The sequence below is a fragment of the Montipora capricornis genome, chromosome 8, assembly GCF_036669925.1.
Source record: "Montipora capricornis isolate CH-2021 chromosome 8, ASM3666992v2, whole genome shotgun sequence".
Classification (NCBI taxonomy): Eukaryota; Metazoa; Cnidaria; class Anthozoa; order Scleractinia; family Acroporidae; genus Montipora; species Montipora capricornis.
In genome coordinates, this window is record NC_090890.1 from 2,679,851 (window position 1) to 2,698,900 (window position 19,050).

At 36.2% G+C, this 19,050-nt stretch overlaps 1 protein-coding gene across 3 annotated transcripts in view; it reads right to left on the reverse strand.

Annotated features, from left to right (window-relative positions):
• LOC138060439 (coiled-coil domain-containing protein 154-like) overlaps nucleotides 1-17,893 on the reverse strand; it is a 34,022-nt gene extending 16,129 nt beyond the window's left edge. For 2 of the 3 annotated variants that reach the window (XM_068906205.1, XM_068906207.1), the window contains exons 1-7: nucleotides 17,696-17,893; nucleotides 11,882-12,509; nucleotides 9,102-9,184; nucleotides 8,202-8,297; nucleotides 7,007-7,232; nucleotides 5,643-5,771; nucleotides 1,397-1,521 (exon numbers count right to left, since the gene is read on the reverse strand). In XM_068906205.1, coding sequence (XP_068762306.1) covers nucleotides 1,397-1,521; nucleotides 5,643-5,771; nucleotides 7,007-7,232; nucleotides 8,202-8,297; nucleotides 9,102-9,184; nucleotides 11,882-12,509; nucleotides 17,696-17,760 — 1,352 coding nt within the window. In that variant the 5' untranslated portion in view covers nucleotides 17,761-17,893. Of the gene's footprint in view, nucleotides 1-1,396; nucleotides 1,522-5,642; nucleotides 5,772-7,006; nucleotides 7,233-8,201; nucleotides 8,298-9,101; nucleotides 9,185-11,881; nucleotides 12,510-13,603; nucleotides 13,726-17,695 lie in introns of those variants that run through there. The other variant, XM_068906206.1, reaches the window with a different exon arrangement.
• Between the last annotated feature and the right edge of the window lie 1,157 nt (nucleotides 17,894-19,050).

Below are 19,050 nucleotides of genomic sequence, written 5' to 3' on the forward strand. Positions count from 1 at the left end.
GGTGCCGGTGTCTCGCCCCATTTTTCGCGCGGTCAAAACATTAAAAATCTTCCACCGAAACGCTTGCTACGCAGGCTAAGCCTGGTTTTCACTAGCGACGCAATCACAAGCACAAGAATAAACTCAAGCACAATAGCGCTTATTACACCATGAAAACGAACCTGAAGCAAGCATAAGCACAAGCGAAAGGATCACATTTTTTCCTTTTCCTTGTGCTTGCGTTTATGCTTGAGTTCGCTTGCGTTGTGTGAAAACGGGACGTAACGCAAGCGCAACGCAAGCCGTGATGTTCGTCCAATGACAAAGTTCCAGATTCCATTGACAGTGCCGCGCTGTAAGTGGGGACATGGAACTACTGAATCTTTGTCTCTGCCGTCGTGTGCTTGTGATTGCGTTATGGTTCGTTTCCACTTGACACGAATCTCTTGTGCTCGTGTTTACGCTTGCACTTGTGCTTGCGTAGCTAGTGAAAACCAGGCTTACTGAAGGTATCACACTATTTTGACTGTTATCTTGTTGATAATACTTTGATTAAAAACAATTATGGAATACTTGTGTTATTTAACAATTATTCTACAAGGGCGCGCTGGATATGAAGTGATAGATAACTTACGAGGCGCGTAGCGCCGAGCTTGATATAATCACTTCATATCCAGCAAGCCCGAGTAACATAATTGTTTTATTAAAAACTCCAGGATCAACAACTCTTCCGCGTCGACTAAAGCATCGATTTCTGCCTCGGTCAATTTTGGTCCAAAACGGCTTTTGTCGGCCATTTTTTCTCAGAGCTGCAAAAATGTTTTCAACTCGCATTAATGGTGACGCGTTCCTTGACCATATTAGGTAGAGCAGGTATATGAACTGATAGCCTGTGTCCGGCGAGCCAATGAAAATGCTGGAAATCTGATATCCGTAGGTCAGTTTTTAATAAAAATGCAACATCAGTTTAGTGGGATATCAGTAGCCCTTCTTGGTGGATAGCCTAACAGTGTGACTTCCCAGCGTGTACAGAACGAGGTGCCGGACGGTCACCCATCCAGGTATTAACACCGTCCAAAAGGACTTGACTTCCCTTCAGCAATCCGTAAAACTATCACATGTGACCGAGGCCATGTCTGCCAGTCCAAGATGGCGTCCAAACGCTGAAATCGTCTAGCATCGTGATCGATACCCGAGGGCCATCCCGCGGGACTGACACGATTAACATGCGTTCTCCTTCGTCGAACGCAAAAATGAAAGAAAGAAAAGGTAACATCGGAGTGAGTGTCAGTGAGTGGATGAGTGAGTGAGTGAGTGAGTGAGCGAGTGAGCGAGTGAGTGAGTGAGTGAGCGAGTCAGTCAGTCAGTAGGTCTGTGAGGAGGTGAGGGAGTGAGTGAGTCAGTCAAATAAATGTACCGTGACGTAATCTCAGCATGTAAGACTTGTTCTATTCCTTTTCTTCCTTCCTCCATTTGCCTCTCCAGTAATGAGATAGACTCATTCAAACGTACAAGACTCTGATCAACCCTTGCCTGTGCCATCTGAAAGAGAAACCAACATTGCATACCATATATGGACTAGAAGAAAAATAAAAAGAATTAAGTAGAAGGGAAAGAAGAGTAACTGGCAAATTTTGGCTGCGTCCTAGAAATCGCCACTTTAAATTGGCTTAATTTTAGCATTAATTTTACAGCGGAAAAAGTCGATTTTTTCATACAAATATTGAAACTCGGGCTTTAATTTTGTACATTGCCCCCAAAATTTTCAAAAAGTAAAAAGAACCAAAAATAATTCTAAAATAATTCAAAAAAATTAAATAAATCAAACAGAATTTAAAAAAATCAAAAAGTTGTAACAAATCGTTTTGAAAACTTCCCGTGGGCAGGGGAGATGGCAAGCTAGTGAAGCAAGTGAGCCTGTGACTGAGTGAACTGAAGTCACAAAAGACAAATATATATGAATATATCATTTATTAGCGGCAGCAGTGGAAGTTACGCTCAAAGTAGTTTTTTAAGATATTATCAAAAGAATTCACACTTGTAATTATCATGCTAATTTAAAGCTTTCGGTTTAATTTTGAATTACTATTGTCATAGTCTTAATTATTGCTATTATTATTGTAATTTTTCTAGTATTTATATTTCACTAGAATTTATTGTTCATTTCACACTGAAGATGGCAGAGGCAACTGCCGAAACATGTCTGAAAAGCTCAGGAGTTTTTTATTATTACATCATTGTTATCATAATTTATTCTTATTGTTCTGTTGTATTTGCTTGTAACTGAAAAGCCCATATTGGGAGTTTCAAATAAAGTATTATGTACGTATGTATGTAAGTAAGACATTGAAAACACATTAAAATACAATAATGAAAATTGTGTGGCTATTTTCTCCGAAAATCAGAAAAAAAGTGCCTCAGAAATTTTTAAAAACTAAAATAAACCAGCGAAATTTATATGTAAAGGTTTAAACTCTGAGAGTTTGGAGGAGACATTATTTTTCTCAATTGACTTATTTTTACCCATGAATTAAATTTATCTGGATAACCTTTCAGTTTTACAAACGCTTTATTTTTATTCTTTTTTAAAATTACTTTCTCGATAATTCTATATATTTCCCGATTTGTTTTTTGCATTTTTTTTTTATAAAAGCTACCTGATATTTTTCGACCATCTCAACTAATTTACAAGTAATGGGTTTTGTGGGTTGTATTTTATTAACAACAAATATTTCTTCTGTCCAATTAGGTGTGTAACCTTTATCAAACGTTTTTCGTTTGTATTTTAATATTCTCACCTTATTTTGTGCCTTTTTTTCTTTTGGATTAATAGATCCCATTTAAAACAAGGATTATAGTTATTTCTCATATTTATTACTGCTTTTTTATCTGCAATAAATTTTGGTAAAGGTGTAAGTATTTTCCACCTTTAAAAGGATTTATTTTGTGTGTGTACTTTTAATTCCAACATTTTATCAATTCCAAGATTGCTTGAATTAGCTGTTAATTGAGCAAATTTGAAATCAAACCCAGCTACTAAAATTTGTTCCAAAAATATGTATTCATATGTTCCTATAAACATTTAGTTTTTGCTTTTGTGTTTAAGTAATATTCAAAGTCTCTATAAACATATCTTTCATCATTTCCAATTTCAACCCTTTGAAAATTTATTTTCATACTTCCCACAATTTTTAGGTTTCAGTGTTTTCTTACAAAATCAGTAAATTTATTTTCAATTTGTGAATCAAAATCATAAATATTAACGTTTTCTGTTTTAATATTTGAAAGATCAAATTCAACCTCTTTTGTATATCCTTTCAATACTGAATTTTCCTATAATTTCTATTTATTTTTCTTCATTTTTTTTTCTTTTCAATTAATTTGATACCAGCAATTTGACTATTTTACGTAAATTTTCATTTAATTCTTCTTTTTGCATTTCTTTTTCCATATTGTTGCCATTCCTCTTCATCTTTTTTTCTTGTTTCCTCATTTCTGTTTCTTGTTTTTTATTTTTTATTTTTGGATTTCAGGAATTTTTTTTCTGATTTTTATATTTATTTTCCTAATTTTCCAATTTTTCTTCCCAATGCCAATTTTTTACCCATAAAACGCCAGCCCTGTGTTTAACCAAATTGAATGGTTAATTAACAAAATTTTCTACAAGTTGTGGAAAAATCTGTGAGCATTCTTTTCTCTGATTTTTAAAGAAAATAACCACGCAATTTTCATTATTGTATTTTAATGGCTTTTTAATGTTATTTTTAATGTCTTACTTCTACCGCCACCGCTAATAAATGATATTCTGATATATATATTCAAAAATTTTGTCCTGCATGCAGAAATTTTTTAAAAAGATTTTCTACAATATTTTTGATTTCCTTTTTGATTTTTTTAATTTCCTTTTACTTCTTTGGATTTCAAATATGTTTTTTCAATTTTATTTTTATTTTTTATTTCTGTTTTGAATTTCTTTTGAATGTTTTTGTTTTTTTTTTTTACTTGTTAAAAATTTTGGGGGCAAGTTCCCCCAATGGGCCACATCATTTTCAGTGCTTCTAGTCACACGTGCCACTGGCACCGAATACTCAATATGTTGAATAATTTTAGGCACGAGTCAACATTTCCTCCAAGTATGTGCGAGTGAAAAGCTATCGCCTTACCATCTTACACCAAGACAAATGAGTAGTGTTGGAGATAAGACAAATGATCCTTGTCCATACGACGTAAGATGTCCTAAATTTAAAAATGAAGAGTTATGTGACAAATCTTTCCAAGAAATGGCTTTGTCCATGGCTTTCTATTGGCAGCTCTAAAACATCTTTGTCTTCGTCACGGTTAGAGAAGTAAAAGTAAATTTTCTTCTTCATCTGATCAGCTGGAGTCTAAGCTTGAGTATTGTTCTTCGCCCACTGTATCAGCCATGCTTCACATTGATACGCATGTGTCTTGGTGTAAGCCTAAGGTAATAACTTTTTACATGCGCACACTAGGAGGAAATGTTCAATCATGCCGAAAATTATTCAACATGTTGAACATTCAATTTGCCAATGGCATGCGTCACGAAAAGCGCTGAAAACGCCGCCACACACCAGCAGGTACAAAACACAGGTCACAGGTCATTGTTTTACCAATACAGAAAGAATCCTAAACATTCATTAAAGCTAACCTTACGCCTAATGTTAAGATTGGTAAATGGTTAGGGTTGGTTCTGTTTTGGTAAAACAATGACCTGTGACCTGTGTTTTGTACCTGCACATTGCACACTGGGGGAACTAAACCAACAGTAAAGCTGATAGCTCTAGTGTGTGCCCGGCTTATTAAAAGTGACGTGCAAAGGACAGGACATGAAAAACAATGATTATTTCAGAGAGGGCTTTTTTTTCAACAATAATTTTTTAATCCAGGCCTATATTCTTGCTGCATGCACAAAGGCTTTCTTTATGTGTGTCCAAAGACTGAGAAGAATGGTCTATGCAAAATGTGGGCAGATTACTGCAATAAAATCATTGTTATTACCGGTACTATTATCATCATCATCATCATCATTATTATTATTATTATTATTATTATTATTATTATTATTATTATTATTATTATTATTATTACTTAGAATGTGTAATTAAATTAAGTAGAATGATTTTTAAGGACAAGCACTGCTGTGAGCTGTTTCTTTCCAAAAGGTTTCAGCATGAGAACTGTTTGTCAAGACACCAGTTAAAGTAGTAAACCACGATTTTGGAAGGACAGCCACTTTAACTTATGTTTCAGTGGTGTTGCACATGAGGATGTGATAAGAGAAAACATCATGGATGAAGAACAGAATAAAGCTGGTAGTGTTTACCAACTTTACCAATGGCCTTTTAGCCACCGAAAACAGACTTATTTCCGACAGTTGTTTCTCTCCCCCAAAATATTTGTCAGGGGAGGGAAACGACCGCCGGAAATACAACTGGGTTTGCAGGCCATTGGGCTTTCAAAACCTAACAAACTATCACGGCAAGCAAACATGCTAGGAGTGAGACAAAACGATATTGGACTACAGAGTGTCATCTATTGCTAAACCTGAGAATAGAGACAACAAAATATCAACCCAAGGGAAGTTAAAAGCCTTTAAATACCTGTTACCGAAGGATGGCAAAAAAAACAGCTCGAGAATTTACCTTTTCTGACTGTCTGATGGAATGTGCTTCCTCATCAACATAAGCTTTGAGCGACTGCCAACGTTTTTCCATTTCCTCTCTTACTGATCTCTCAAATACCAGTCTTGCTGCTTGCTCCTCTCGCAACCTCTGAAAGGAAACGAAAGGAACTTTATTTAAGTGTTTAGTCTTCTAGCACTGGAGTACTAATTGGGGGCACTGTAAACTGAAATCAACAAATTAATGCAAATCAAATCAAATGTTGGTGTTTGGGGACAGGGGAAAACGGGAGTACAGCAGAGCAGAGTAGAGAAGCAACAAACAAACTTATGTTATTTGAAATATTCAAATAACACAGGGAATGAGACTATGATAAAAATACTGAGAAACTCTTGGTCTGACTTGACAGTACATGTAACTTTGGAGGACACAGAGACTGATGTGAATTGATATCAATATTCATTGAATGAACAGATATATGAAAACCCCTCAAGCCCAGTCAGCCTTGGGGATGTGACCTGAAGGAGTGAGAATTATGGAAAAATAAAAAAGTACTCATTTTTTACTGTCTGATAAACTCTAGAGCAAACGTAAGGCTTACGAATTATAATGCATTGCCGATAACTTGACAGTAATTCTGTAGAATGCAGTACAATGAGCTAAGATGAGAGCTACAATCACATTTTACTGGTACACAGTAGTATGCAAGCAAATGGGCAACAACAGCAATAACATGAATGTCTCACTGCAGATACTGTATCCAAATAAGTTATTCCCACACAGTTTGAAGAGTTTTTTGTGTCCTTTCAGAAAAGAAATGACTGAACTTATTTACTGTAGAATAACTCACACCTGGAAAGTTCAACTAGCAAAAAAATTATATTGTATCATGGTTTTTCGTGTGTTACGTACAAAAGTGTTGTCATGGATTGAATACCAGTCAAAACAACCTTATCAGCAGTCAATCACACTGATATGTTCTTTGAGATCGGCAGCATGACCTCCAACAAGAACCCCTGAAAGTACTTCAAATAAGTTTATAGAGGATTCATGTTCAAGACAACATACAATTGAGTTGAAGAATCTCCATTGCCAGTAATTCAACTATGCTATCTTGTATTAGTATAAATTAGTACTAAAACAGTGGATAGCAATGAACGTGCGTGCTGATCGGCTACTCAAACTCCAGATATCCTTTGCTATTCACCTCCAGGCAATTCGCACGCAATTTGCACCCAAAAATATTGCAATCTTTGCAGTAATAACTGAGTTAAAATCATCTTTTTGTGCTGTATTATCTCACTGTTTTAGTATATACTAAAACAACCATTCACCACTAACCATCTTCACTTCGGTGAATAGTTGCTAAATGGTACTATTCTTACCTTCTCTAACAAGACAAATTTAGCTTGAGCATCCTCTCTGAGTCGAATCTCTTTCTGTAACATCTTTTTGTTTTGCTCTTCATTAATTTCTGCCAGTTTACTGGAAATCATATTTCTTTCATTTTCCAGAAGGTTTTCTCTCTCCTTGGAGTTCATGGTAGTTGCATACATTTCTTCCTCCCTCTTGAGGTTACTTTCCTGTACAACTGCTTTCAACTGCTCAAGACTACCACAAGAAAATTAATATTAATCCAACTGACAAGTCAGACCAGTTTTGTCTCACTTTCATATGACGACCTCTTGCTCTCTGTCAATATTAATAATTAACAAGCAATAAGTCCCCTCAAAGCCTTGCCATCTAAGAGGATCTCCTTAAGGACTGTGTGCCTACTAATTCAAAGGTATTTTTGTCCCGATTTATGATTATGCAGGAAAGGTAGATCTTCCCAAGTGTTATTGAAATCCAAAAAAGAAAATTGGGGGTAACCACGCATTTTCCAAAGATAATTCATGAACAATATTTGTATAAAGCTCTAAAATACAAAGCAATGTATGGCGTTCTTTCTCAAATTGAAGCTCAATTATCTCTAAAGAATGCATGGTTACCCCCAATTTTCTTTTTGGATACCAAGAGTACTTACTAAGATCTACTTTCTCTGCATAGTTTTAAACCACGCAAAAATATCCCAGCATTAGTAAGCATCACCGATAGGAAATCCGAGTATCTGGAGACGCGCAGAACGTATATGCGTAATAACAATAGTGGGCACCGTCCTTAATACTAGTCTTGTAATTTGAACACTGTGATAAACTTAATTTAACACAATTTTTGTCAGCTCCTTTATCTTGTATGTTGTTTGCAATTAATTAGGTTCAATGTATTTTACTGTTCTTTATTGGGTCAAGTCCTCATATAGGCCTTGCTACTACCTGACCAGCAAATTGTTGGTGAATCTATGAAAAGTTGCATGATATCAAAATTACAGCCCTAGTGAGGCCAAAATGTCTTAAAAGTCAGAGTTACTGACAGAGGTTGGGATTGTAAAAGTGTCGAAAAAATGGTAAACCCATTATGTGGGAGTGACACAAAATTCCTTTTGCTGATGGACTGACCTAATATATACCTCTTACGCATAGTGTATGAGCCAACTAAATCGAAAATTGAGGCTAGGATTGGATATATTTGTCAACTAACTTGAGTTGGTTTTGCTGGTTTGCAATCCTCCTCTCGTTCTCCTCTGTTTCAATACGTCTTCTGAGTTCTAAAGTTATCTCTTTCATATCAGCTAATCTGCAAACAAAAAAAGAGTTCTTTAAACTTCACCAAAAACAACTCATTAATAATTCATGAGCAAAATAGCCTATAATATAGATCAGATCACTCAAAAAATGTAAAATGCATGCACTTTAAAAACTGATAATTAAACATTCCTTAGTAGAATTCTTTATACAGACTAATAAGGGTTAGCTTGTTTTTCTTTCATCATAATAAACCTCTTTCATAATGGTGGCCAAGTAAAATATTCTTTTGTTTTAATGCTAATAAGCCTTTCTAGCCTAGAATTTTTGTTTCAAAATAAGGGCAATAGGTCTAATTAACATATCTACAAAAGAATGCAAACATGGTCACCATTTATGAAAGTGGTCCATGTTCTCCTTTCAAAACTTGAACATTTGTTCGGACTCCAGTCAGACACGCTTTTTATGGAATGTGTTTGAGGCCATTCAAAAAACTCACAGGTCAATTGCTTTATCAGGTCTAGTTGGCTTTGTCTAGTGGGTTTAAAACCCAATAAAACACTCCTGCTCTTTTATTAACAGGAAGTAAACAATAATTTATTGAAAAATTATTATAAAAAACGTTCACTGGCTATATACAGTTAAAAAACTTTCGAGCTTTCGGCTGTCAGGCTACAGCCTTCAATTTCCATTGAAGGCTGTAGCCTGACAGCCGAAAGCTCGAAAGTGTTTAACTGTATATAGCCAGTGAACGTTTTTTATAATAATTTTTTAATATGTTTTACCCTGGCTACGGTTCTTCTATTTTTAAAATAATTTATTGGTTTGTACAATAAGCCTGAAAGCCCATTTCTACCTGGCCTCAATGGCATTCTTGAACTGAAAAGTGCTGGCTTCTTTTGAGTCTTGATCATCACGATGCTTATTTAAGGAAGACAACTGAAACATGAAATCAATATAATAACAACTATTGAAAAAGGGCTTACCTTCTTAGCTGGACGGTGCAACTTAATGAAAGCACTATGCTAAGGGTAAAAAAGTATCCTTCAAATGGATTTCATCATGTTACCCTTATTTTCTTTATACCTAAGTGCATAGTGCTTGTATTTTGTGCTTTTCATTTCTAGGAATTTTACCATTATTTCAAGACCAAAAACAAAACTATTATTTTCCATTGCACTCTAAATATATGCGACATAATGGCACCCTGCGAGCAGAGCCTCCTTTTGTCTTTTTCTTCACTGAGGAGGAGAAAAGTAGGCTCTGCCCGAATCGCGTCAACTCTTTGAAGCCGCCGCAGCCCGAGCTTCTGGACTAGTCAATCTTGTTTTCTCTCGTCAAACCGGTTATTCCAGTGCGAGCGTCCGTTTAGTGACAAAACCGATGGTTATAATTGAGCCCGCTGTACCATGAAAAACCAAGATGGCGGCGAGATCTGGCATATTAGGCTTGGGTTCGAGACTGTATCCTGGCAACATGCAGCGCATATTCAATAAAGATCATACTCGATTCATGCAGAGCCTCTCTCGAGAACGCCAAAATCGAGCAAGCAAAAGAAAGGCTCTGCTTGCAGGGTGCATAATGGCAGTGCTGAGTTCATTTCAAAGGGCACCTAAACTGCCGTGCTTTCTGCCAAACCAAGCAATTACTTTTTGAATAATGATGGCTAACACCTCAAGAGACCTTGCTTAATATTATATACACTGGATCACTGTTTTGAGTAAATTACTACCACTAGCCCATTAAACCTTGACTGGAAGAGTCTGCAAGTAATTGTCTCCTTGCTTTTCTTGCATCACTTTTTAACAGAGCAAACAATTCTATGACTTCTGATAATCATGTTGAAGTTGCTCACATGTTTTGGAGTGGCGCTTTTCAAAGAAAAACCAAGCAAAGAAGAACATTCCTGTTGGGACCACCATTGAAATAATGTCTACTTACAAAATTTTTGGGGTGCATATTAGTGAAGACCTAACCTGGAATATGGATATTAATTATATATTTAAGAAGGCTAAAAAGTGACTTGATGCTATCAGACTCCTGAAAAAACCAGGAGTAGAAATCTATGACCCTGTTCAGATCTACTGACTGTTCATTTATAAGATCAGTCTTGGAATATGCCTCGCCAGTATGGTCTGAGACTTACCAGACTATAGTCTAGCCTCTGCTATACAATCTATACAAAAGAAGGCCTTAAAGATTACTCTCCCTAATCTTAGGGCCGATTTACATGGTTCCGTACGACTTTGTCGCATGCAACAACGGCTTTCGACAGGCCCACGACATGATTTACGATTGTTGTGTACGTCAGAAAAAATGTCGTAGCATTTTAAAACATGTTGCGACAATCGTAAGTCATGTCGTAGGCCCGTCGTGAGCTTGTCGCATGCAACCAAATCGTATCGTGTAAATCGGCCCTTAGTTATCTTCAGTTGATGCTCTCAATTCAACTGGTCTGGAGTGCCTGTCTGTTCGCATAGAGCAGGCCTGCATTAAATTTGTCAACAAGCCAATGGGAATGATTCCACTATTCATCAATAAAGGGCAAAATTACTGAGCGCTGATTGGCTGAGACAGAGGGCATTTTTCTTAATCGAGGGCATTTTTGGTAATCGAGGGCATTTTTGGTAATCAAGAGTAATTTTGCCAATTATTGATAAACAAGTAATCGCATGAGTCCTCGTACTATTAAGGATTAATTGCACTTGTGTTTTGGAAATATTTCCAAAATTTCCAAAACACTCGTGCAATTAATCCTTAATAGTACTCGGCCTCATGTGATTACCTATACTAATTAGCAATTGTGCTTAATAATAACCAGGTGATCTGGTGACGTAACTCGGAGGACTGGGGAGAAAAATTTTAACGCCGTATCCTACAACCGTGCGCGGCCTTATTTTCAAATTCAACATGGCAGAGGCATGTCTACTTCGGGTCTACTTGAATGTTCATTCAGTAACAGAAAATGTGGTAGACACTGAATGATCTGTTGAGTTTTGGCGATGGAAATACTGCAGGGAGTTTGGAAATAACACCTAAGGCTGTGCACGGTTGTGGGATACGGCGTTAAAATTTTTCTTCCCAGTCCTCCAAATTACGTCACCAGATCACCTGGAAGGTAGAGGTGTATCTGATGATGGTTACCACTTATTATATAATAAGACCTAGGATTGCAAACTAAGGCACTGAAACCTCAAGTCACAACCAAAAGTTTTGCGATATTTTGTTACAATGTTGCATAGCTTGGCCTATTTACCTTCAAGTTGATGAACAACTGTAATACAGTTTACACTGCAATAGTTGGAATTAAACATATCAATCTATCTATATCTTGGGGCATCCGCTCTATAGGTGGAGAAATTTGTAAAACTTGAGCAAACAGTAACTCACAGATTTCCACAAGGTTCAGGTTTATAATGTTAACTCTTTACAGCTCCTACTTAGGATCAGGCCAACACTCTTGTAGGTTCCAAGTTTTACCAATAAATCTATGTTCTTGTCAACTAGGTGTGAGCTGAAATACATGCATGTTTCACAGAAAGGCAAGAATACACAAGTTTATTTGGGATGACTCTATCCAAGAATTTTGTAATTATGCTACAAGACAAATGTAAGTATGTAACCATCTGCACTTACAGCTGTGCCAGTATCACTCTCAATCTTCTTTATTCTCTGCCTAATTTCCTGTACCACAGTCCCAAACTGAACCACTTGTACTTCATGTTTACTTTTCATTGTTCTGACATCATCTGTCAAAGCTCTCATATTTTTTTGAAGCTGCTCATAATTTTCCCTTGTGTCCTCTAAATCATCTTTCAAACGCTCAACATGAACTGTTATCTGCTCTCGTCTGCTCAACAACTGCTGTTGATTTCCCATTAGAGCTTGTTCCACTTCTTTGGTGTGGTTAACTAAGGATCCTACAGTATTGTGTTCAGATTCAATTTTTTCTTCAGCACGTGCCATACGCATCATCATTTGCGTGTATAAATTATTCCCTGCTTGAATTTTTTCTGCAAGTATAAGTCTTTCTTCTCTTTCCTCTCTCAAAGTGTCTTCGTTGCGTCGTATACTCCCTTTAAGCTCTCCCTGTAATCGCACAAGTTCCTCTAAAAGTGCTTTATTTGACTGTTCACCTAAATTTACTCTTCCCTCAAGATGTCTTATACGCCCTCCCTCTTGGATTGGGCTGTTTCGGCGGCCCACCTTCTCTGAAGAACCAGCTATCGCTGGTAACGGATAGCCTTGTGGTCCTCCCGTTGCCCTGTTGAGAAAATATTCCAATAATTTTTTTTTAATTAACATAGTTCAAAATTTTATTGTTAACTGATATGATACACATGTTCAGATTGGCATAAGTCATTTTGCTTTGTTTTGATTTTTCTCGATATTTGGACCAAACTTTATTTTTGACTGCAGAACTAACTGCTTAAGCTGCGTTCTTAACTATGATGAAAAGTATTCATGATATGCAATGTTGGGCTTTTTATTTTCCAAAACAGAAGATATATGCTCAAAGGTGCGGTAGAATAAGTTTGGAGAGAATGGCTATTGTAGAAATTATATCAAAGGCAAAAAATTACAGAGAATGTATGGAGACAAAAAAAACAATATTTAGGAATTCCAAAGAACGGATACCAAGTCTAGTTCATCTCAGTTGTGAACATGAACTTACTTGTTTGGTTTATAAAGGCGAAAATCTATAAAATAGAGTCATGTACAGTATATTTTGCTTTGAATTTCCATACAAACCTTTGAATTTCCCGCCATGTTGCCCTGATTACCCATGATGCAATCAAGAGCGTGAACTTGTCTATTAATCCATAATTTTACTTGACCCCTTGCGATTACCTAATATACTACATCTAAGTAGGAAATTTTGTTTTCACTTTTGTTCAATTTGTATTCATGAGTCGAGTGGTGTTTTTCAGTATTCTGTCTGAAATGGCACTGCAACCGCCTGGTTTCATACCAGTTTCACAACCATGATTTATGGCCTATTTTCCAGTCAGTATTTAATATGTAATACCGACCATAATTATAAATGTTAGTATTCTGTAACAAAAACCTTTTAACTGTAATCTATAGCGCCCAGACAATATAAGGACGACATTGTAGTTCTAAAGACTTTTGATCTGTGGAAATGTTTAATAAGCTGAAGTCGATTCAGATCAATAAATTAGATCCAATTCAACATGAGCATAAATATAACAATATAACAGGTGAAAAAAAAAACAAACACAAAAGAAAAGTGTAAACCTAAGTAAAATTGGAGGAGTATAACTTTGGGACACTCAATGAAATAAATCGAGCCTCTTTAAAGTCCGAAGCTAGGGATCCCTTTCAAAACAAACCAACCTTACGTCCATCTTGAAAGCTTTGCCTAGCACGGTTAAGACATAAATTCACTCATGAATCGCGATGCAAGGAACATTAAAGGCTCATTCGCATAAAACCCAACTAATCGTCCGCCATGTTTGTTTGCAATGAAAGGGGGGTAGTGATTGGCTCTTTTGCCTAGGTTGCCGTCGATACGCAAATTTGTTTGGCGCAATGTTTGGCGCTCATTTCAGGGAAATTCTCTTTGGGTTCCAATTTAAATGAATTTTTCCGCGCTGCTTGTTTACAGCCTGTCACCACTTTAAAAAAAACAACAACAACAGAAATACCCGAACTTGTCAATGACGCCTGTCATGAAAACAAAAGAGAGTTAGACCGCAGAGAACCTGAAGAACTGACTGACTGAATCGTGTGTTTCCCCATATAACAAATTTCATCAATAGTCTTCGCCGTAAATTGCGCAGCTGCAGGTGTCGGTAATTCACAATTTGCCATCAATTATTCAGTGCCAAAGACACTAAGAATAAAATTAAAGGCAATGAATGAAGGGACAAAGTCAGTTCCAGCTGATTTTTGTAAATGCACTGTACATCTTAGAAAATGGTTTTCTCGGATAAGAGATCCATCGCACAACTCTTTTGTCCATAAAATCTTTGGGTCGTTGAACAAGCCACACCGTGAGCAGGTCATTCGCAACTCGGAGTTACCAGTGTCCTGGCATAAAAACAAAAACTTTTCGGGGTTTTTCAGGCGTTGCAGTTTTCGCATGTCAGCGCCATTTGTGTTACGAATTAGATCTAATATGTTTGATCTGTTTTCTCCAGTTCAAATCGAGGGACTGTGAATTCCTTTTTTCGGAGAACACGCAAAATAAAAGCAAGATCAAGAGCTCTGAAGCTTTATCAGCAGTATTTTAAACTTTAAGGTGTTAATTTGGATTAATTTGTGAAACACGTCTTTTAACGCTGACAATGGTAATGGTCGACAATAACAGTGACAACAATAACGGATATCATAATGATAATAATAATTTATTAAGATCTCCTTTATTGACTTCTTAGAACATCCTTAAAAAACAAGATGCGAGAGTCATTTATAATTCATGAACCTAACAGCCTATGAAAACACCGATAAAAGTAAAAAAGCTTTATACACCCTTTTAATTAAGTCTAATATATGCCGTTTTCCACAAATGACGTCGAACTCTTGCTTTCAAATTTTATTTAGAAATGCACAAATTAAAGGCCTAGAACTTTTCCGATTTCTTTTCTTGTTTGAAGCCTTTGTAAATTTCTGAATAAATTTTAAAAGCTTGAGTTTGACTTCATTAGCGGAAAACGGCATATATTAGACTTATTAAAAGGGTGTATATAATCCTGACGAAACACTCCTCGTTGCGTTAGTATTCTTTACATAAAGAATACTAATAAGGCATAGCTTGTTTCATTGTTCTGAGTCCAGAGGGACACGTTTTTTGTGGAATGTTTTTGGAGTCGTTCAAAAAAACTCTCAGCACGTGTTTTATCGGGACTAAAAACACTCGACTACTCTTCGTGTTTTTAAACCCCGATAAAACACTGCTGCTCGTTTATTAAACATAACTTCAAATGAAGTTCCCGAGTCAGAATTTTTTTTTAGTATAGATTTTTAGTGAGCCTTGAAAGCACGAAGATTGCCAACATATCTCAATTGATACTTGTCAACAAGATTGTCAACAAATGCTGATACTTGCAGGTGATACGACAGGCCACAGAAATTTTCCACCGAATGTTTAATTTGCGAGCAAAGGGAAGGAAAAAGTTTCTAGTTCCTCGTAGCGTTGTCTAGCGTTGTAAAAAATTCGATTTTTTAACAACGCTTCAATGTTCTGAATTTCAGAGAAACCAAAATATGTAAAACCCAGAGAGGGAGTTTTGTTTAGCGGCTATGCGATCCTCCCAGATCAAAACGTAGACACCTCCTATTTTGGAACTGCGACCTATAAATTAAGTCAAAACAAAATAATAATGCAAGACTAGCTTGTTCGGTTGTGAGGATATATATTTTTTAACTTTTCACAATATTTCATCAGGCACGGCCTAACTTCTTCAGGGAGGTAAATGATTTGATTAAGTGAATGCAAGTTGGAGAAGCAAATAGAAAATTTCCAAAGAAACCGCATATACCCAGGATAAAATTGTAATAAGCATCAGTTTTGTCTTTGGTTTCAACTGGTTTTGGAACCGCCTTTGGGATGTAACTCAAGGCCTTGGCGTAGTTGAAACCTTTTGTTTTAATTTTTCTGTAGGCTTGGTCCAATCATTGTTAGTGAACAGTGCTCGAAATCATGTGTAAAACGAAGGCCAGTTCGGCCGTAACTCGGGTTTCTTCAGTACAGCTATACTAAAAGATTCGCAGTTATTGGAAGATCGATGTTTAATTCTTTAATATAAGTTTGATGCGTTGTGGCAATGTTGATATATTCAATTCAAGGTTTTGAATTATATATAGCTATGGTACTATAACTCACTTCATTTCATTGAAGTGCCTGCTAAATGAAGAACTGCACCTTCATTTGAATGATAAGGGAGGTACTTTAGTTCTTACATTCATTTTTTAGTCATGAAGGAAGACTGCTCTCCTAATTAACTTGAAGATCTATATTCAGGTGGTGATGAAGTACTCTACGTACTCATTGATAGCTGATCTTGATAGTGGTATATGCTTTGTGTTTGGAGAGGATAACACAAAATTCAGTTTCGTTTGTTTCGATTTTATGAGATTTTTCAGCGACCAAGACCTTCCCCTCAGCTTTGGAATATAAATAGGAAATTATAGTTGATCTAGAGTCCTATGAAACAATGAATCATTGCTATATATTGAAGACTAGGCGATCCGGACGTTGTAAGTATGGGTGGAGAATATATAGGAGTAGGATAGGACCGAAAACTTTAAATTAGAAAACTGTTCGATGATGACAATTTATCATTAACCTTGGCATATTTGCATAACGTCCGTCAAATCAGTAGAGATGCGTCACACTGATGATAAGACGCAATTTCTTTTACAAACCTTGGATCGAATCCGAATTGAATGTCCTAACAACATCTTAAACCGTTAAATGAATAACACTACTGAGTAAAAATAATCGTGATAGAATAGAAGCCGTGCAAACGAAAAATACACAGAGATAAATTAGACCCAAAACTTGGGCGCCTGTCATCAAGGCGAAAGTGAAACTCAGAAAGCCCAGAATTGCTGATACAAACTAAGATTTTTTAATGCCGGAACGGAACCGACAATGGATGACTCGTTAATTCAGCGTGCGATTCAGATCGGAGCTTTCAAAAAATCATCGAAGGTTATCAAAGAAAATCCCGGAAGATGAAGCTAGAAAATACTGAAATTGGAATTTTCGAGAAGAGTAATATCAAACTGATATTCCTCGATTCCCTTTTATAACTTTCCGGCCAAACCCTGGCCCTAATTAATGGAGTCAAAAATCCTGCTCAGCAAACTATATATCGCTATCATAACAAATAAGAATAAGATACATTTTAAAATGCTGCAGCAATCGTTACCACGTCGATATCGACATGTAAAGATCGCTTCACACCAGTTTAAATTTTATTTCGAACCCAAGTTCATTCGTTTTTTTACTTTTTTTTTCCAATAAAGAAGTTAGGGGCAGATTAAAATAACGCCGGCTTCACAACTTGATCGAAGTCTCCTTGTTTTGTCTTCCAGCATATTTCAGGAATCCTTAGTACATATGGAAATTTTATTATTCAACATGGTAAAAGAAACTGTTTCTTTTTGCGTTAGGTGGTTTCAAGTGCAATAAATTCTTTTTTCTGTGAGGTCAATTACCGGTGGATTTCTTTTAACTCTTTAGAATTTATGACTTGAAGAAAAAGTCTTCATTTCTCTGTTATTTATACTGTAAATTGTACGATTGACATTGGTCACCTGAGGCTCAGTCATATGCGGTAATTTGAATTATATATTTTAAAGTCGCGATCATCACGAATATTACGATTCTACAAAGCATCTAAAATTTAAATTTCTTGTTTTAATAGCGATACAGTCTTTTTTTCTCCGAAAATAGAGCTGAAACTAACAAAAAAGTACCTTTTGCGTCCGTTGGATATTGATGGAGGCTGTACTGGTCCTCTATTCCAAGGAGGATTTGCCATACCGCGAAGGATTCATTCGCTTAAATTTCTTGAAAAGACAAAAGAACCACTGGGAAAAATTTTAACTTTTCAGCTCGTCATGTTTTGTGAAATTGAATCCTTTTCGTAGATACACGACAAAGGCTCTGCATTATATTTTTGGCCTACGTAAATTACAGGTGCTTTCGATTGTGCAAGTTGCCATGGCAACGACTGTCATTTTTTTGGTCGAATTTTAATTGAAAGGAACTCCACTTTTACGATTTTTTCCTGTAATACATAGTGAATGATTTTTATTTTCAATCTCGTCAAAGGTCACAGTGCTTAATCATTTAAATTTGAAATAAAGCACTTGTTATTGAAAATTTGTTCGTGGTGTTTGTGTACGTAGGCTTTCGACATTTTAATTATTAGTAAGGTCTGTCAGATGCCAGTTTAGCGGTTAGGGCTGCTTGTAAGGATCTGTTAAGTTTTAGGTATCGAAACATTGATAAAAGGGTCTTAAGAACATTTTACAGTTTCAAATGTATGCCAAAGTCAGCCTAAACTAACCAGATATTTTCAGGGCTGGAAAAGATCGAATGGGAGATAAAAGCTTAACCGGTGTGAAAATTAAGAGGAATGATAATTAAGGGATTGATCGATGAAGACAAAATGCAAACAGAAGCTAAACTGAACCATTAACAACAAGATTAATCTCACATATCGAAACTGAATATTGTTAACATAATTTTATTGTGAATACGTCTGTTCAGTTCGCAAAGAACAACATGTTGGAAAGTCCATGTTGTGCTGCTGAGGAAATGAAGAGCTAATTCTTTATATAAGGGCTGTAATTTTCACTTTAAGGAAGAAAAGGTAGCGTAATTATCTTTGCGATATGTGAAAGGTAGTCAAGTGAAAGGTAATATTCATGCTTATTATATGGCTCTGTCTCACGAGGACTGGGAACTACAAAATTCACGAATATCGATATTGACCGCGGTCTAGATTTTCCCATCTAGACCGGCATCTAGACCGGTAATGTTTCGCGGTGAAAAGATGCAAACTAAAATGCAAAAATATTGAGTATTTTCTTCTACCAATATTTATTTATGGAAGTGCCAAACAGCATGATGACAAAAGAGAGGATGACGAGCAAACTTTGGCAGAATTAAGTTCAGCTCATCGCCACTCATGGCCGTTCGCAAGCAAAATGTCAGTTAGTACAAACCAGTTACATTAAACGAATCATATTGTTCTTGTTTGGCCATATAATAAACATCTTATTAACCGAGCTAGGTCGGTCTGTATGGGAGAATCTTGACCTCG